At 41.3% G+C, this 16,959-nt stretch overlaps 1 protein-coding gene across 1 annotated transcript in view; it reads right to left on the reverse strand.

The window, feature by feature from the left end:
• LOC306909636 (lysyl oxidase homolog 4) overlaps positions 1–13,218 on the reverse strand; it is a gene marked incomplete at its 5' end in the record, with an annotated part of 20,221 nt that extends 7,003 nt beyond the window's left edge. The window contains 12 exons of the mRNA XM_079483587.1: positions 4,400–4,536; positions 4,837–4,952; positions 5,199–5,442; positions 5,535–5,697; positions 6,217–6,384; positions 6,476–6,630; positions 7,440–7,620; positions 10,408–10,618; positions 10,701–10,739; positions 12,047–12,261; positions 12,346–12,890; positions 12,960–13,218. Coding sequence (XP_079339713.1) covers positions 4,400–4,536; positions 4,837–4,952; positions 5,199–5,442; positions 5,535–5,697; positions 6,217–6,384; positions 6,476–6,630; positions 7,440–7,620; positions 10,408–10,618; positions 10,701–10,739; positions 12,047–12,261; positions 12,346–12,890; positions 12,960–13,218 — 2,433 coding nt within the window. The remainder of the gene's footprint in view (positions 1–4,399; positions 4,537–4,836; positions 4,953–5,198; positions 5,443–5,534; positions 5,698–6,216; positions 6,385–6,475; positions 6,631–7,439; positions 7,621–10,407; positions 10,619–10,700; positions 10,740–12,046; positions 12,262–12,345; positions 12,891–12,959) is intronic.
• Between the last annotated feature and the right edge of the window lie 3,741 nt (positions 13,219–16,959).

Consider the following 16,959-nt stretch of genomic DNA (forward strand, 5'->3'; position numbering starts at 1 on the left):
ATTTGATTCTCTTTTGTATTTCCGGTAGTATATCTTTGTTCTTAGTTTGTCCTTTATTATATATTTTATTGCTTTTCCTCATTTGCAGAACAGAATTTCTGGTTCATTTGACAATAAAGATCTTGAATCTGATGAGGGTGATGTATAAATGAGAAACCTAACTAACAATGTAATTTATCTAAAGCAAGTTTCGCTGATGAGAATGATATTATATTAAACAACAGTAAACGTACAGTCAGACTGTCATTGGGTTGGGCTCCTATCTGCATGTTCACAATCACGCTGGAGGGGTTTATCCTGCGATAACAACAGGCTGGACGCTATAGTTATTACCACATGGGTAAATAATTGTACAATAAATATTGATTCAAGATTTTTAGCTCATCTGTAAACAAATCCAAACCTTCCACCAGAAAGAAACTTCCAGTTGAACCCACAACCCCAATATATGGCTTTCCTGTATCTCAGTGGTAAGAGCAATCCCCAGGGGATTACAGGTATCTATGTATAAATGTATAGGATAATGTCGCTTTGGATAAAAGAGTCTGCCAAAATGTGTAAAAGTAATGTAAATATATGGTGGCACTGCACACTGCGCAGTCGCTACGCACCTGTTGACTATGTCTCCCACAGGTAAGTCTCCCTCAGGTAAGTCAAAACTTTAACCATAGTCTGTGCTGTTCAACTGCTATAAATTTTACTCTTTCCAATTATATAGAGACCGTATTTGTCCCCCGAATAATACTACTAAGTAATTATTTTGGCAAAAGTCAGAGAAAAAATCTGATCGTGATTAAACCTGAAGACAATGTAATAAACAACCAAAACCAATTCATAAAGTTCGGCCTACTTAATATTAGATCACTAAATTCAAAGGCAGTAATTGTAAATGAAATGATCACGGACAACAGTTTTGATATACTCTGTCTTACCGAGACCTGGCTTAAACCAAATGATTATTTCGGTCTAAATGAGTGTACCCCACACTAAGCTACTGTTATATGCATGAGCCACGTCTGGTTGGTCGGGGTGGCGGCGTCGCTACAATATTTAGAAACTTTCTTACTGTAACTCAGAGAACAGAGCATAAATTTAAATCATTTGAAGTGCTTGCGTTGAACATAATTATTCCTAACAAAAGTTAAAAAAAACGCTTTCTTTTACATTGGCTACGGTGTATAGACCCCTTGGTCCCTATACTGATTTTCTGAAAGAGTTCGCTGACTTCCTATCTGACCTATTGATTAAAGTTGATAAAGTACTAATTGTCGGGAGATTTTAATATCCACGTAGATAGCGCTAACGATGCATTAGCTGTGGCATTTACAGAACTACTACACTCATTTGGAGTAATACAACACATTAAAGGACCCATTCATCGATTTAATCATACACTAGACCTGATTATATCTCACGGAGCCGATCTAACCAATATAGATATTATGCCTCAAAGCGACGATGTCACTGACCACCATCTTATAACAGGTACATTGCGCACGTCAGGTATCAGCCCTTTAACTCGTTATCGACAGGGTAGAACAATCACCTCCGCTACTAAAGATAGTTTCGCAAAGAGCTTGCCAGATCTGACTCCTTTAATAACCATACCAATAAATAAAGAATCGCTCGATGTCATGACCAGGAAATTGGGTACTATTTTCTCTAATACATTAGAAGCTGTTGCACCTACGAAGTCAAAAAAGATTAATGAGGAAAATATTGCACGATGGTACAATAGCACCACTCGCGCCCTTAAAAGAGAAACTCGCAAACTAGAGCGCAAATGGAAAAAATCTCAATTAGAAGTCTTTAAAATGGCGTGGAAAGAGAGTGCAAATTGTTATAAAAAGGCACTAAAAGCAGCAAAGGCTGAGCACCTTCGTAACCTCATAGAAACCAACTAAAACAATCCAAGGTTTCTATTTAGCACAGTCGCTAAATTAACAAATAAACAGACACCACCTGACCTGGCTATTCCGCCGCACCTCGGTAGCAATGAATTCATGAAATATTTTATAGAGAAAATCGAAAACATTCGTGACAAAATTGTAAAAACTCAACCTCCAAATCTGTCCTATGAATTAGCACCAACCATCGCTCCAAAACAAAGGCTCCGGCGTTTTTCACCTATAAAACAGGAAGATTTAATTAAACTTATCGCAACTTCTAAACCTACAACTTGCTTACTAGACCCCATACCAACTAAATTATTAAAAGAGTTACTACCTGTTGCAATTGAGCCCATTTATAACATTATCAACTCGTCAATTAATCTAGGCCATGTCCCAGGACCCTTTAAAATGGCCGACAGTAAGCCTCGAATCTAGAAACCAAACTTAGATCCAAATGAACTTGGAAACTATAGACCGATTTCAAATCTCCCATACCTGTCTAAAATACTAGAAAAAGTAGTGTGCACTCAGTTGTGCTCTTTCTTACAAAATAACAACATGCACGAAAAATTTCAGTCATGCTTTAGATCGCATCATAGCACAGAAACTGCGCTCGTTAAAATTACAAACGACCTGCTTATAGCATCAGATAAAGGTAACATCTCACTCTTGGTCCTGCTTGACCTTAGTGCTGCGTTCGATACCGTAGACCATAACATACTTCTAGATCGCTTACACAATTATACCGGTATTGAGGGACAGGCACTACAATGGTTTAGATCTTACTTGTCAGAAAGACATCAATTTGTCCATTTAAATGGGGAATCATCCAATCTAACGCAAGTAAATTATGGATTACCTCAGGGATCAGTTCTGGGACCCCTGCTGTTCTCCATATACATGCTTCCCCTCGGAAACATTATTAAAAATCATGGAATTCGCTTCCATTGCTATGCAGATGATACTCAGCTATATATCTAATCAAGACCAGATGATTCCTCCCAGCTATCCAAATTGGCAGAGTGCATTAAAGATATACAACATTGGATGACCTGTAATTTCCTTCTTTTAAATTCTAATAAAACAGAATTATTACTTATCGGACCAAAGACACGCAAACCAAATATTTCTGATTATAAACTGCAAGTTGAAGGATGTACTGTTACTCCAACAAATACAGTAAAAGATCTAGATGTTATATTAGACAGCAACTTGTCATTTAGAAATCACATCTCAAATGTCACAAAAACAGCCTTTTTCCACCTAAGAAATGTTGCCAAGTTACGAAATATTCTGTGTGTTGCTGACGCGGAGAAGCTTATTCATGCATTTATGACCTCAAGACTTGACTACTGTAATGCTCTACTTAGTGTTTGTCCTCCATCATCAATAAACAAACTACAGTTAGTTCAGAAAATACCATCACATAACCCCAATGTTATCAACCCTTCACTGGCTTCACATTAAGTATCGTATTGACTTTAAAGTTCTTTTAATCACTTATAAAGCCTTAAAGGGTTTAGCCCCTACCTACCTTACAGAGCTTCTATCACACTACAACCCATCACGCTCTCTAAGATCTCAAAACTCTTTTGATAACACCTAGAATAACTAAATCCACCAAAGGGGGTCGAGCTTTCTCATACGTAGCACCTAAACTCTGGAATAACCTTCCTGATATTATTCGAGGATCAAACACACTCGCCCAATTTAAATCTAGATTAAAGACACATCTTTTCAGCCAAACATTCACTTAAAGCAAAATATGATAAATAAACCACCAGGAGATGCTGACATTAGATATTATTTACCAGAATAATTGGATTTATTATATAACACACCATGTAGTGTGTTTTACCTTTTCTTGGGTTTTTTGTTTTCCCCTGTAAAGCTGCTTTGGAACAATGCAAATTGTGAAAAGCGCTATATAAATAAAATTGAATTGAATTGAATTAATAACGCCGTTATTCCCATCACTGCTTACAAGTGCACTTTTATAACCAACAACAAAGAAATGTGCCTGTGCTTATGTTTATTTTGTAGGTTCATCTCACTTCTGAATCTTTCCATCAGACGTGTTTCCCACTAAACAAAACCAGCCTTCAAATAAAACAGAAAGAAAGTATTTTCAAACTCTGGCATAACAATAAACTGCTGTGAACTCTCTCATCAATGTCCACAATAATGAAGGTCATTATGTAAAACGTCTCCACATTTGCTGAGAGTTCACACGAGAAAAAGAACACGCACACATGTTGTGTTTTCATGTTTTATGGGGTCTTTCTACGTCATAATGATTTTGTGTGACTGTATCCTGTAACTCTCACTCTACCCCGAAACCTTTCTGCATTTTTACATCATTTAATTTCATGTGTGAGATGACCAGGTCAAAAACTGCAGACTGCAGTGACTTGTATCTTTGTGGACACACACGGATGGACGCACCCGAACACACACATTGTTATTCTCAGTATGTATCACTATAATCTCATTGGTTATAAACTCACCTGGAAGATATAATCACCCGGACGCACATCAGTGATGTCCACCCACTGACAGTCGATGTCATGACGGTATGTATCCCAGCAGCCCACAGAAATACCCTGATCACCCATGTTATAACATGCGAAACGCTTCGACAGACCTGTTCACAGACACACAAAACAAAGTGACATATATACTGTGTGTGTGTGTGCAGTTCTGGAACAACCTGAAGAACAGATTCACGTGTCTGTCAGTGGGACTGAGGTCAGAGGTTAACATCATGCAGACATCACAATTCACTTCTGTCAATGTTTCATTCAGTTCTGAATATAAATGAAAATATCTGATTCCACAGGTGAGACAAAACCTTGCTCTCCATTAAATCTCATTCATGTCCGGGAGAAATAAATTAGATATTAATGAGATCTCATCTTTGATCTCATTTCTTTATTGTATTTACCGTCAGGACAGTACGTGTCCTCCAGACAGAAACTGGCTTTGTGACCCTCAGCGACCTTTGTGCCATTCAGGGTCAGAAGGTCATAATGTGTAAAGACCTCAATACTGTGATAATGTCTGTAAAGGAGAAAAGAAAACACGAATCACACCGTTGTTCCACTAAGAAAACATCTGAGCAACAAGTGAGTAATGAATGAGAAAACATTCAAGCGCTGCAGTTGCTCAATATCGGCTCATCTAACAGCTGTCATGTGACCACAATCCAACCCTTTCATTGGCTCTTAAAACATGACGTGATGACTTCAGTGAAGTGTGTTATATATCAGCGCTGCCCACAGAATAACTTAACACACACACACACACCTGTGGCACTGGTGCCAGGTCCATGATTCTTTGGTGGCCCGCGGTCTGAAGTCGGCTCGTCCGAGGTTCATGATGCGTGAGGAGAATCTCAGCAGACGCCGGTGACCGTACGGCCAGTTCATGCGCGCTGCAGATGATGACAGACAGTTCTCCTCATGTGCGCAGGTGAGCAGGTGAAGCGGACGGTCCTCCAGATACGCGCTCTCCTGCACCAGCTGAGCGTCCACCACCAGATCTGGAGCAGCTGAGAACAAACCATACAAACATCAGCAGATTCACACAGAAAGCCATCCCAGAATACACTAGTTTGTGCAGTTTCAGATCGTGCACATGTACCGTCTGTACAGGTGATCCCGGCCGCTCTGACTCCGCCCCCTCGAGGACAGTACACCTGAGCGTTTCGATGGCACTGCTGAATGGACATCTCTGTCCCGATACAGTGAGTCCCACTCAGAATCACGTCCTCAGATCCAGAGCCGCTCGACCAGAACCACGTCTCCTGCGTCAACAAACACGCGTCAACAAGTCATCCGTAACCGAAATACTTTGTAATACAAAGAAGTTTCATAAAACAAAGGGATCAGCAAACAGAGGACTAGCTTTCCTCTGCATAGGATTATAAACAAGATCAGTTTTATAGATTTCACGACTCCCATCCACACACACGACTGCACACACACACGTGCACGCACGTGCACACACGACTGCACACACACACACGTGCACGCACGACTGCACACACACGCACACACACAGACCTCAGATGAGCAGTATTGTGGGACTCTGAGACGCTGGAATTCACAGTGATTCTAATAATGGCTCTCACTATTACAGTTAATTGAAGGACATTATCAAATATTTTCCAGGGTCTATTTAGCGTGCCCCACTGTTATAAGAAAACAAATGTGATCTATTTTGAGTTTGTTTTCTCTCTAAGAGTTTCCCGAAAGTGCAGAAGTCTGTAATTACTCTCAGCATGAGAAGCAAGCAGCGGGAGAACTGACTGGGATGTTTGTACCTGATGGGCTGTAGAAGCGAAGCCGAAGCCGAGTTGTCTGCACACCACCATCGCTTCATTAATGCTCCAGTTCTCACTGCACACTGAACCCCAACGCTTCTGACCGCTCACCTCCATCAACACCTCCACACGACCCTCCGCCGCCTCCCGACCGCCCGACAGACGCACCTGTGACACACACACGTGTATCTGCGTGAAAACATGTTCTGTGAGTGTGTGTTTGTGCGTGTTGTGCGCGTGATAGGTGTGTGTGTCTGACCGTGGTGGACAGGTGTGTTTTGGGGACGTTGCAGCGCACAGATGCGTCCTGGTTGTGTTTGCAGGAGTGCACTGGAACCTCCTGAAAGCGACACTGTGTGATCGACCTCTCTCTCCCTGAACACTGAACAGCGTTCATATGGATCAGTCCAGTGCCTGCACACACACACACACACACACACACACACACACAGACGAGGCTTTCAGAAACACTTGTGTGTGTTTGATGTTCCACATGTTAACATCTGTGTGTCTCTTTTTCACCGTCCTCAGTCAACCGGCTAGAAATACTTCTTCAGACACTTGTGTTTGTGTTTACAGTTGTGTTTGGCAGAAAAGTAGCAACTGGCCAGATCACAAGACAAACCTGCGCAGACGCATGCGGTGCAGACGTGCCTGTGATGTGGACGGTTTTTCTAACGACACACATTTAATAGATGAAAATAGCAGCGGCCTGGAAACTTGTGTATGTATAGACACATCTCCCTGTAATTTGTGTAGTTAGGTTATGATGTCATCACGAGAGACGCTACCCATCACCCCACACTGTCATCACCCTGAGGTATAATTCTTCTGGAAACACACATCAGACTCTCATGCGTTTTCATTGTGTTGGAAATGAAAATCAAGAGCTCAAAAAACGGAAATGAATGGAAGGAAAAGGCGCGAGGTCTTCTGCTTTGATCTTAAATGAGTTTCCGGTGGAGCGCTGAGGGATCAGGAAAGATCAGATCAGATCAGACGCTCGCACAATGACTTTAGAGTCCTGACTCTCATCTGTTTAGGCTGCATCACAAACTCAAAGTCTCCATGAATCACGCATCAGGTTCATTTTTTAGAAACGTGACTCCCTGCGAAAAAAGTCATCTCTACATATAATCATCATCACATACATAACATAAGGATCATTCTGTGGAGATTAAACTGCTTTTATTATTCATCAGTTAAAGAAGATGAGGACTGACCTTGACCCATGTGTGCTCCTCTGAGAGCTTCTCTGGCCGAGCCGAAGCCTAGTTCTCTACACACCACACTGGCTGCAGACACGTCCCACAGATGATCACACACCGTACCCCATTTACCCTCTCTGAGCACCTCCACCCGACCCTCACCCACACGAGCACCCGCTTTCAGACGCACTGCCACCTGCACAAAACATTACATTTAGTCATTTAGAAGACGCTTTTATCCAAAGTCAAGTCAAGTCAAGTCAGCTTTATTTATATAGCGCTTTTTACAATTTTCATTGTTACAAAGCAGCTGTACAAGAAAAAATGACTATAAGTAAAACATAAAAGGTTATGGAATTCAAAACACAGGTCAAATATCAGACACACAATAAATTACTATATGCAGAGTTAATTAAATAAGACTATCAAATTCTAGCAGCCCCCCCGGCCAGGCAAAACAGTGCAAAACAGTATGCAAACGGTGGCGAGGAACCCAAAACTCCATTGGAGGAGAAAAAAAACCTCGGAGGGAAACCAGGCCTAACCAGGGGATTCCAGTTCCCCTCTGGCAAAAACTGCAGCCTCTGCACAAGCTCAACAGTGCTTGCACAACAAGGCAAAATAAAAAACAAAATTAGATTTAAAATTATCATTAATAATCTAATAGTGGCTGAAGTTTTGTAGGGACGTCACTTCCTTCGTCCAGCATTTGTCAGGTCTAGGAATGGATTGCGCCCTGCCCGCTCCGCTCTTGTAACCTTGGAACAATGAGACAAGACTGGCTGAGAGTAGAGTACTGTTCTGCACTCTTTGATGCAACAAATGCATCAGTTGTTATTGGAAGTGTCCCTGGTTCCGGTTGATCTAACTAGTGCAGCCTAGATCTTTGAAATACATATATTATGATAATCTAGTGTATGCAAGATTAAAAAGATGCGTCTTTAGTCTAGATTTAAACTGACAGAGTGTGTCCGCCTCCCGGACATTGCAGGGAAGACTGTTCCAAAGTTTAGGCGCTAGATAGGAAAAGGATCTGCCGCCTGCACTTGATTTTGAAATTCTAGGTATTACCAACTGACCTGACGCCTGAGAGCGTAGTGCACGTGATGGACTATAATACGTAAGAAGTTCTCTCAAGTAGTGAGGAGCTAAACCATGCAAGGCTTTATAGGTAATAAGCAAGATTTTAAAATTTATGCGATGCTTTATAGGTAACCAGTGCAAGGTTGACAGAACCGGGCTAATATGCTCATACTTTTTTGTACGTGTAAGAACTCGAGCTGCCGCATTTTGGACCAGTTGGAGTTTTTGTAATAGGCCTGCAGGGCAACCACCTAATAGTGCATTACAGTAATCTAGTCTTGATGTCATAAAGGCATGTATAAGCTTCTCCGCATCTGATGATGACAGCATATGATGTAATTTAGATATATTTTTAAGATGGAAAAACGCAATCTTACAGGTTTTGGCGACCTGGTTCTCAAATGACAGAGTACTATCGAATATAAAGCCAAGATTCTTAGCTGAAGATGAGGGTTTTATGGAACATCCATCAAAAGTTAAGCAGTATTCTTGGTTGTTACGTAGGGCGGTTTTCGGTCCGATAAGTAACACTTCAGTTTTGTCCGAGTTCAGTAATAAAAAATTGCTACTCATCCACTTTTTTATATCGACAATGCATTCCACTATTCGATGGAATTGCTGTGTTTCGTGAGGCTTCGAGGAAATATAAAGTTGCGTATCATCAGCATAGCAGTGAAAGCTTATTCCGTGTCGCTTTATTATATCTCCTAGGGGTAACATGTATAATGCGAAGAGCATAGGCCCTAGTACTGAGCCCTGTGGTACACCGTACTGGACTTGCGATTTGCGTGATACCTCATTGTTTATTTTTACATATTGGAAACGGTCGCATAAATAAGATCTAAGCCATTTCAAAGCTATTTCCTTAATACTGACATCATTTTCAAGTCTATGTAGGAGCATGCTGTGGTCAATGGTGTCGAATGCAGCACTAAGATCTAGCAGCACCAATAAGGAGATACAACCTCGGTCGGACGCCATAAACAGATCATTTGTAACTCTAATCAGAGCAGTCTCTGTACTGTAATGTGCTCTAAATCCAGACTGGAAATCTTCATTAATCTCATTCCTTTGGAGGAAGGAACATATTTGAGTTGAGACTACTTTTTCCAGAACTTTAGATAAGAAAGGTAGATTCGAAATAGGTCTGTAGTTAACTAGTTCTCCAGGGTCCAGATGGGGTTTTTTGACAAGGGGCCTTATAACAGCCACCTCATATGCTTTAGGCACATGTCCTAATGTCAGAGATGAGTTAATAATGCTAAGTAGAGGATATATAATTTCTGGGAGCATCTCTTTCAGAAGATTTGTAGGTATAGGGTCTAGCATGCATGTAGTCGATTTAGATGATCTAATGATTTTCGATAGTTCATCGTGATCTATAGTAGAAAATAAACGTAATTTCTCCTTAGGGGTGCTGTAGTAAGTCGTTTGTTCAGCGGGTTTCGCATCTGGTTGCATAGTTATAATTTTCTCTCGAATATCTTGGATTTTATTTGTGAAATAGTTCATAAAATCATCACTGCTATGCGGGTATACAGCATCAGAAGTCGCTGACGATTTATTTTTGGTTAATTTAGCCACTGTATCAAATAAAAACCTAGGGTTATGCTGGTTTTCTTCTATTAGTGATGAAATGTAGGCGGATCGAGACGTTTTTAGGGCTTTCCTGTATTTTTTTGTACTATCCTTCCAGGCAGTACGAAATACCTCTAATTTAGTCTTTTTAAAGTTGCGCTCCATTTTTCGTGCCGCGAAAAAAAAAAAAAAAGTGACTTCAGAAGAAGAATTCAGGAAACAAAACACATGTTTGCACTCTGAGACATCTCATATAGATGTTCAATCACCAACAGATTAATAGTATTATGACGATGATTGAATGTGAATGTTTGGATTTTACATTGAGAGTGGGCGGGGCTTGTGGCTGTCCAGAGGTGGAGATTCTGGAGAACTGAGGTCCGGGTACACAGCGCACCACAGCGTGCATGCCACCGCTGCAGGGAACGTCCGTGCGCGGCACAGAGAGACGAACGTGACACTGTGCCAACGAAACCTCCGTCCCCGAGCACTGAACCCTCTCCACCCAAAAACTCTTCTTACTGACCGCAGACCTGCAGGCACACAGAGGCGGACAGAATACAGACAGACAGCTCAAGCTCATCTGGTCAAAATAAACACTAAATGAAACGTTACCGTGTGGCTGAGTCCTCCATCTTTGATTCCCACAGTTTCCTGTACAGGAGAAAGGAACACACATCATAAAACAACAGAAACATTTGAAACTCAATAAGCAGACGTCTAGGAACCACATGTCATGTTTGTGTTTCATGGGTCTATATGAAGAGTTTACAGTTATATGACAGAGAATCTCATAGACGCTCCCAGAGGTCCACGGTCCATTGCAAATAAACACACTGAAGACTTTCTGCTGGTTTTGTGGTCATCAGACAAACACAAAGAGATCCCAATGTTCTCCAGTCAAACACTCATTTCTGCCTTTTTGTTTGTTTTTCTACACATATATTTCAGGCTTCAGCCGAGCAGAACTTCATGTGGAGGACATGCATGAAGAGGAGGCGAAACCGGGCGTCGTTTGGTCCAGAACGGCTGTAAGGAAATTTTCTCTGCTCTTTCTCATGTTTATCCTCAAACGCTTGTTTAATATCTGTCTGGAATCCCTAAAATCACAATATTTGCACAAATCCCACAAAGAATGAAGCAGTGTGTTTTCTTCAGTGGAAGTATGAAATAACCAATTTATCCAAAACCTTCAGATGCATGACAATATGATTGAAAGGGGACAGAGTGCTGTGAGACAGTGTGCAGTGAGATCGTGTGCAGTAAGACATTGTGCAGCGAGACAACGTGCAGTGAGACGGTATGTGTTCAACGAGACAGCTGTGTGTGCTGTGAGACAGTGTGTTTGCAGGGAAACAGTGAGATGACATCAGTTTTTGAGAGAATAGAGGTGAGATGGCCTCTAGAGTGACAATCACAATATTCACATCAGATGTTGCCTTGTTGTGACTAGAAAAGAAAAGAATGATTTCAAGAGGAACTGGACATGAAAACACACTGTGATGAAGAGAAAGTTTCTGAAACACCCTGTTCACACACAAAAACCCACACACACACGTGAACACACACACGGGCACACGCATGCACACACAAACGCACACACACACTGAGGTTGACTAAAGACAGAGTGAGTCTGAATCCCTGCGCTAACACACCCGGATATTTATAACAGCAGTGAGACACATCTAACCTCAAACAGTCTTTGTGTGGTTTCTTGAGAATGTTGTGCAAGACACTTATACAGACAGAAAGAGACAGACTGACGGACACTGAGAGACCGAGAGATTCAGTTTGTGTAAAAACAACAAATGAGCTTCAGATGAGTTTTCAAACAATCTGCAGCTGATTTCAGAGTTTTTTTCAAACATATAAAAACACCTGACCTCACACACAAACAGATGACATGTCAATTCAAATGAAAATATCCACATCTGAATGTCATAAAAAACTAAATGACTCACCGGTACACACGCGTGTCCAAATGTCCTGCTGAAGGAAATCCCAGCATTCCACAAACCACCGTACTGCTGCTGTGATCCCAGCCCAAACTGCACACCTGTCTCCATTTCCCAGCATGCTTCACTTCCACCACACCATCTGTTATCATATCAGAGTCTTCAGCGCTGGACAGAACGGCTCGAAGACGCACTTCATCCAGTCTGACCCCTGCAGCAGACTTCAAGAGGAAAATCAAACTATACATCAAACTGTTCATGTGTACACGTTTATTCTGACATAATTCATGTAAACCCCGTCCGACCTGTTCATCAATGTCACTGAAGTCCACATCCATCCTGTTACTGTCCACAGTCTGAGGTTGAGATGGTTGTACCGGTGTCTCTTGATGTTGAGCGCTCTGAGCGGCCGGTGCAGGGATCGCATCTGTTGCCCATCTATATGCCGCCCTGTTGCGCAGAAAATTCGGCAGCTGATGTCCTCTGGGCGGAGAGTTCTCGTATCCACGGGTCACGGCGGCGCTTTCGTGACCGTTCCTGCGCAGCTGAATGCGATGGCCATGTATATGGGGTGAGGACGGGCCCTGACTGCTGCGCCGGAGGGCGATTTCATGGCCTTGCGTGCGGGCGGAGGCGACGGGCCGCTGGACGAGTGGGATGGGGTTTGAGGTCTGAGGTTGGGCTGAATCGTGATACCGCTGGACGTCACCCTGCTGGTGTTGGTCTAAACCACAAATGACACCCAGATCTTCTGCATGGGTACAATCGCTCACACCCCAACCATTCGATCGACAGTCTGATAAAGAGCTCTCGGTGCCCAAACATAAGACATTATCCAACCAGATGGGCCCTACAGACAAAAGCATCATTAACAGAACCGATGATAATGTTTGTATTTTTATCATTAAAGCACTCTTACCATGACCCTGACCGAACTCAGCGCTGTGAGCCCACGTGACCCCGCGAGAGAAACCCAGCTCACGACACACAACATGAGGAACATTAATGTTCACCTCATCATCACACACGGACCCCCACACGCCATCACGAAAGACCTCCACACGACCCTCTAGATTATTTCTCCCGCCCACCAGACGCACCTGGAAACCTGGGAGCGCATGTGTGAGCGGAGACACCAGGACACCGAGAACCATCAGCTGAAGAATCATCTCACACATACACACCTTCAGCAGACAAAAGAGACGAAAAACATCAGATGATCTTCATGTTAGTTAAAGACAAGGCTTGAATGTGAATGGATGTTCCAGGTGTTTTAACAGGCTTTTTATAGAAGCGACCTAAAGCTTAAGCTCAACACTGTCTGTGAAACCGGCCAAAGAGACATCAACACACAGACAGACAACAATACAATATAGAGAGAACATCACGTTAACCCAACCAGACAAACAAGCAAAAACACACATTAAAAACTGAAATAAACAACAAAAATAGAATCTCTGAATCAAGTCCTTATATTTTCATCCATCAAACTGTGCAAAAAACAAGAAAACTGTTACATATTCATGTCTGTGAAAAATAAAACAACATTTAATCAATGTGATGAATAAGAAAAAGCTTCACACTCACCTGACAAACAGACTCGTGTGTGTTCAGACAAGAGCCAGAGAAAGTGAGACACACAGAGAGAGAGACAGAGAGAGAGACAGAGAGAGAGAGAGATTATTCCTGGTTTATGTAACTTGAATCATTTTATAAAGTGAGCTCATAAACTGAGGTCTGTCCAGCGCCGGCGCTATGGTGGGGCATTCGAGGGCCGTGCCCCCCCTAGCGGTCATTGATGAAAAAATATATCCCTTTTAGTTATTATTTTAATATTAAATGTTCAAACTGTATCTTAAATAAAATAAAAAGAATGGGGGAAATGCATAATTTTGGTTGTTCATGGCACGTTACTAGGCTTCGTCATGGTGAATGCTTATTGGTCGCCGAGTAAACTTGTTACATTTGATTTGCAACGCGCGCAAAATCCATTTTAAGTTGAAGCACAGACGCACAATACTACACGAGAGAAAGATCAGGTTTACTGCAGCTTGCATTCGAGAAAGACTTGACACGCAAATGCACAAGCGAATGGAAGGACACACAGTTCTTCAGTAGCAACACTCGTCGCCTGCAACTCTTCTGAGGGAAACTCCTTTAATTCACTTATTGAAGCCAGCCCTGGCTTTCACTGGCCTACTAAACAGGTGAATTGTTGATGAATGTTTGTGGGTTCTAACTGCATTTGTGTTTTATACTTGGCTGTCTGTAAAGATATATGGGCTAATGTCATTTCTGCTTGGTGCGTGCATAAACTGCTGGGAGGTGTGTAACCCAGGTTAAAAACAAGTATTAGCATAAAGTTATAGCAGAATATACATTTATTTTTGTCCTTTATCTATTTTTTTTTAGAAAATGAGTCCTTTCGAGTATTTAAAGTCCTTGAAACCCTGAGAAAAAAACGGTGTTTAAAGAATTAATTTTATTTGTTGAAGCACACTTTGTATTTTCTGTATTTTATTTTTTCCATTTCCTGTATTTTATTTTATCTTTATTTATTTCTCAAGTTCTACAAAATTTTCATTCTACGCAAATCAAAAACTAAAAAATCTGTTATACCTTGTGTGAGTGGCTCATTATTGTTGTGACATCCTGAATTTTAGTCTTCTGATTTAACTGGTCCATACAGAGACATTTGTGTGATGATGTCCAACTCGTTTTATGAAGAAAAAAGTCTTACGTTTTCAGAAATATCTATTCGAAAAAACTTGGTCTGATGGGGAAATTCTTTTTAACTGATTCAGTGTTTCATTTTTGTCGTCGTAATTTGTTAATTAATTAAGTATAAAAATATATAGCTATTTATTGTATGCCTAATTATTTAGCCTATTATAGGCTAAATATCCAGTCGGCAAAACAGCAAATTTCAGCGCTGTCTTCTGTTCCTCTTTTAGATAAAAGCCCAAGTCTAAAGTCTAAATCAAGTCTAAATCGTTGTCATTCTATATGGATCTTTCAGATTTAGGTCTGGATTTCCATGCTACTATGATGTTGCCAATGCGTAAAAAATATATTTATCAAACGACATTGTCCCCCGCCGATGATCCAATGCCCCTCCAGTAGATCTGCTCTGATGCCGACTCTGGGTCTGTCTGAGATCTCTCAGTGATAATATTACTATCATCATGTGCCTTTCTGTAAAACATTATTAGATACTGGAAACACCCTAGCAACCACATAGCAACAGACTGTAAACTTCAGTAAAGCAGCTCATAGTCGAGGGCGAGAATCTGTCATGATCTCTCTCTGAAGTTCTGTAGGGATTCCACACCCAGAAGAAATGAAATAAACAGACAAACTACACGTCATATTCTCACAGCTGATCACTAAACTTCAGATGAGGGGTCTTAAAACTCAAGCCACAGACACCACTTCTGTCTTTGATGTTCTATTCAGAAATCATGTCTTCATGTTTTACAGTGATGCTCAACCAAAGTATAAAGAGATTTAAGTGTTTTAACAGCGTACTGTAAACACACCACACACAGCCAAACACTCTTGTGATTATGATGCACAGACGACCGTTGCTATGACAACACAAATTTAACAAGCCCCATATAGAACAAACAAACAACTAAAAATAACATCAGAGACCCATTAAAAATAACATCAGACAAAATAAATAGTTATTACATCATCATGATGTAAGACAAATATGCAACCAAACCATACAATGACACAATAAGAAATAACAGATTCAGTAACACTGGGCAAAACTTCAAAGAATTTATTTTCCAAACATTGTTGGACCGTTTCACATAAAGCATTGGTGTTGGCATTAAATTGTGATTTCTTATCAATCAAAAAACAACAAATGAGCTTCAGATGAGTTTTCAAACAATCTGCGGCTGATTTCAGAGTTTTTTTCAAACAGAACACGGTACTGCTGCTGTGATCCCAGCCCAAACTGCACACCTGTCTCCATTTCCCAGCATGCTTCACTTCCACCACACCATCTGTTATCATATCAGAGTCTTCAGCGCTGGACAGAACGGCTCGAAGACGCACTTCATCCAGTCTGACCCCTGCAGCAGACTTCAAGAGGAAAATCAAACTGTTCATGTGTACACGTTTATTCTGACATAATTCATGTAAACCCCGTCCGACCTGTTCATCAATGTCACTGAAGTCCACATCCATCCTGTTACTGTCCACAGTCTGAGGTTGAGATGGTTGTACCGGTGTCTCTTGATGTTGAGCGCTCTGAGCGGCCGTTGCAGGGATCGCATCTGTTGCCCGTCTATATGCCGCCCTGTTGCGCAGAAAATTCGGCAAACTGTTCAGGTTCTACTCATCCAGGAGATCAATATCTCTTCCATGAATTACTAGAGGACAGATAGAAATGGAAGATTTTCCAGAGTCTTTAATCTTTGGTCTTAAACTGTGTTTAGTTTAAATTACACTTTGCACACCAGGAGAGAAAATCTTCCACTGCAGGTCTATGAGATGTCTCTTCATTGGCTCACAGTATGATCGGGGAACATCAGTATAAACCTTTCATCAAATGTCCTCTTACAATCATTGGTACATCAAATAAAAAGCAGGGGGGGATAACACACCCCAGAGGAAAACATGACTTGGAGGATATCGAGCCATTAACTCTTACACACTGGGTCCTATTCAATAGACTGGTTCAACTATCCTTCTCACCAAATTAAGATCCAAGTTAAATAATTGAATAAGCTTTTCTGCCAGCACATGTGACCTGATTGCATTAAACGCAGATGAGAAATCAATAAAAGTCAACTGTTCTGCGACAGTAGGTGGCCAGACGATAACCAAAGACAGAGCAGAAGTTAACTTCAGTCCTAAAAAACCTTTTGAACATCAGAAATTTCTGTGGATGGTAATTGAACAGC

This window comes from Barbatula barbatula (assembly GCF_947034865.1).
Source record: "Barbatula barbatula genome assembly, chromosome: 20".
NCBI classification, from domain to species: Eukaryota; Metazoa; Chordata; class Actinopteri; order Cypriniformes; family Nemacheilidae; genus Barbatula; species Barbatula barbatula.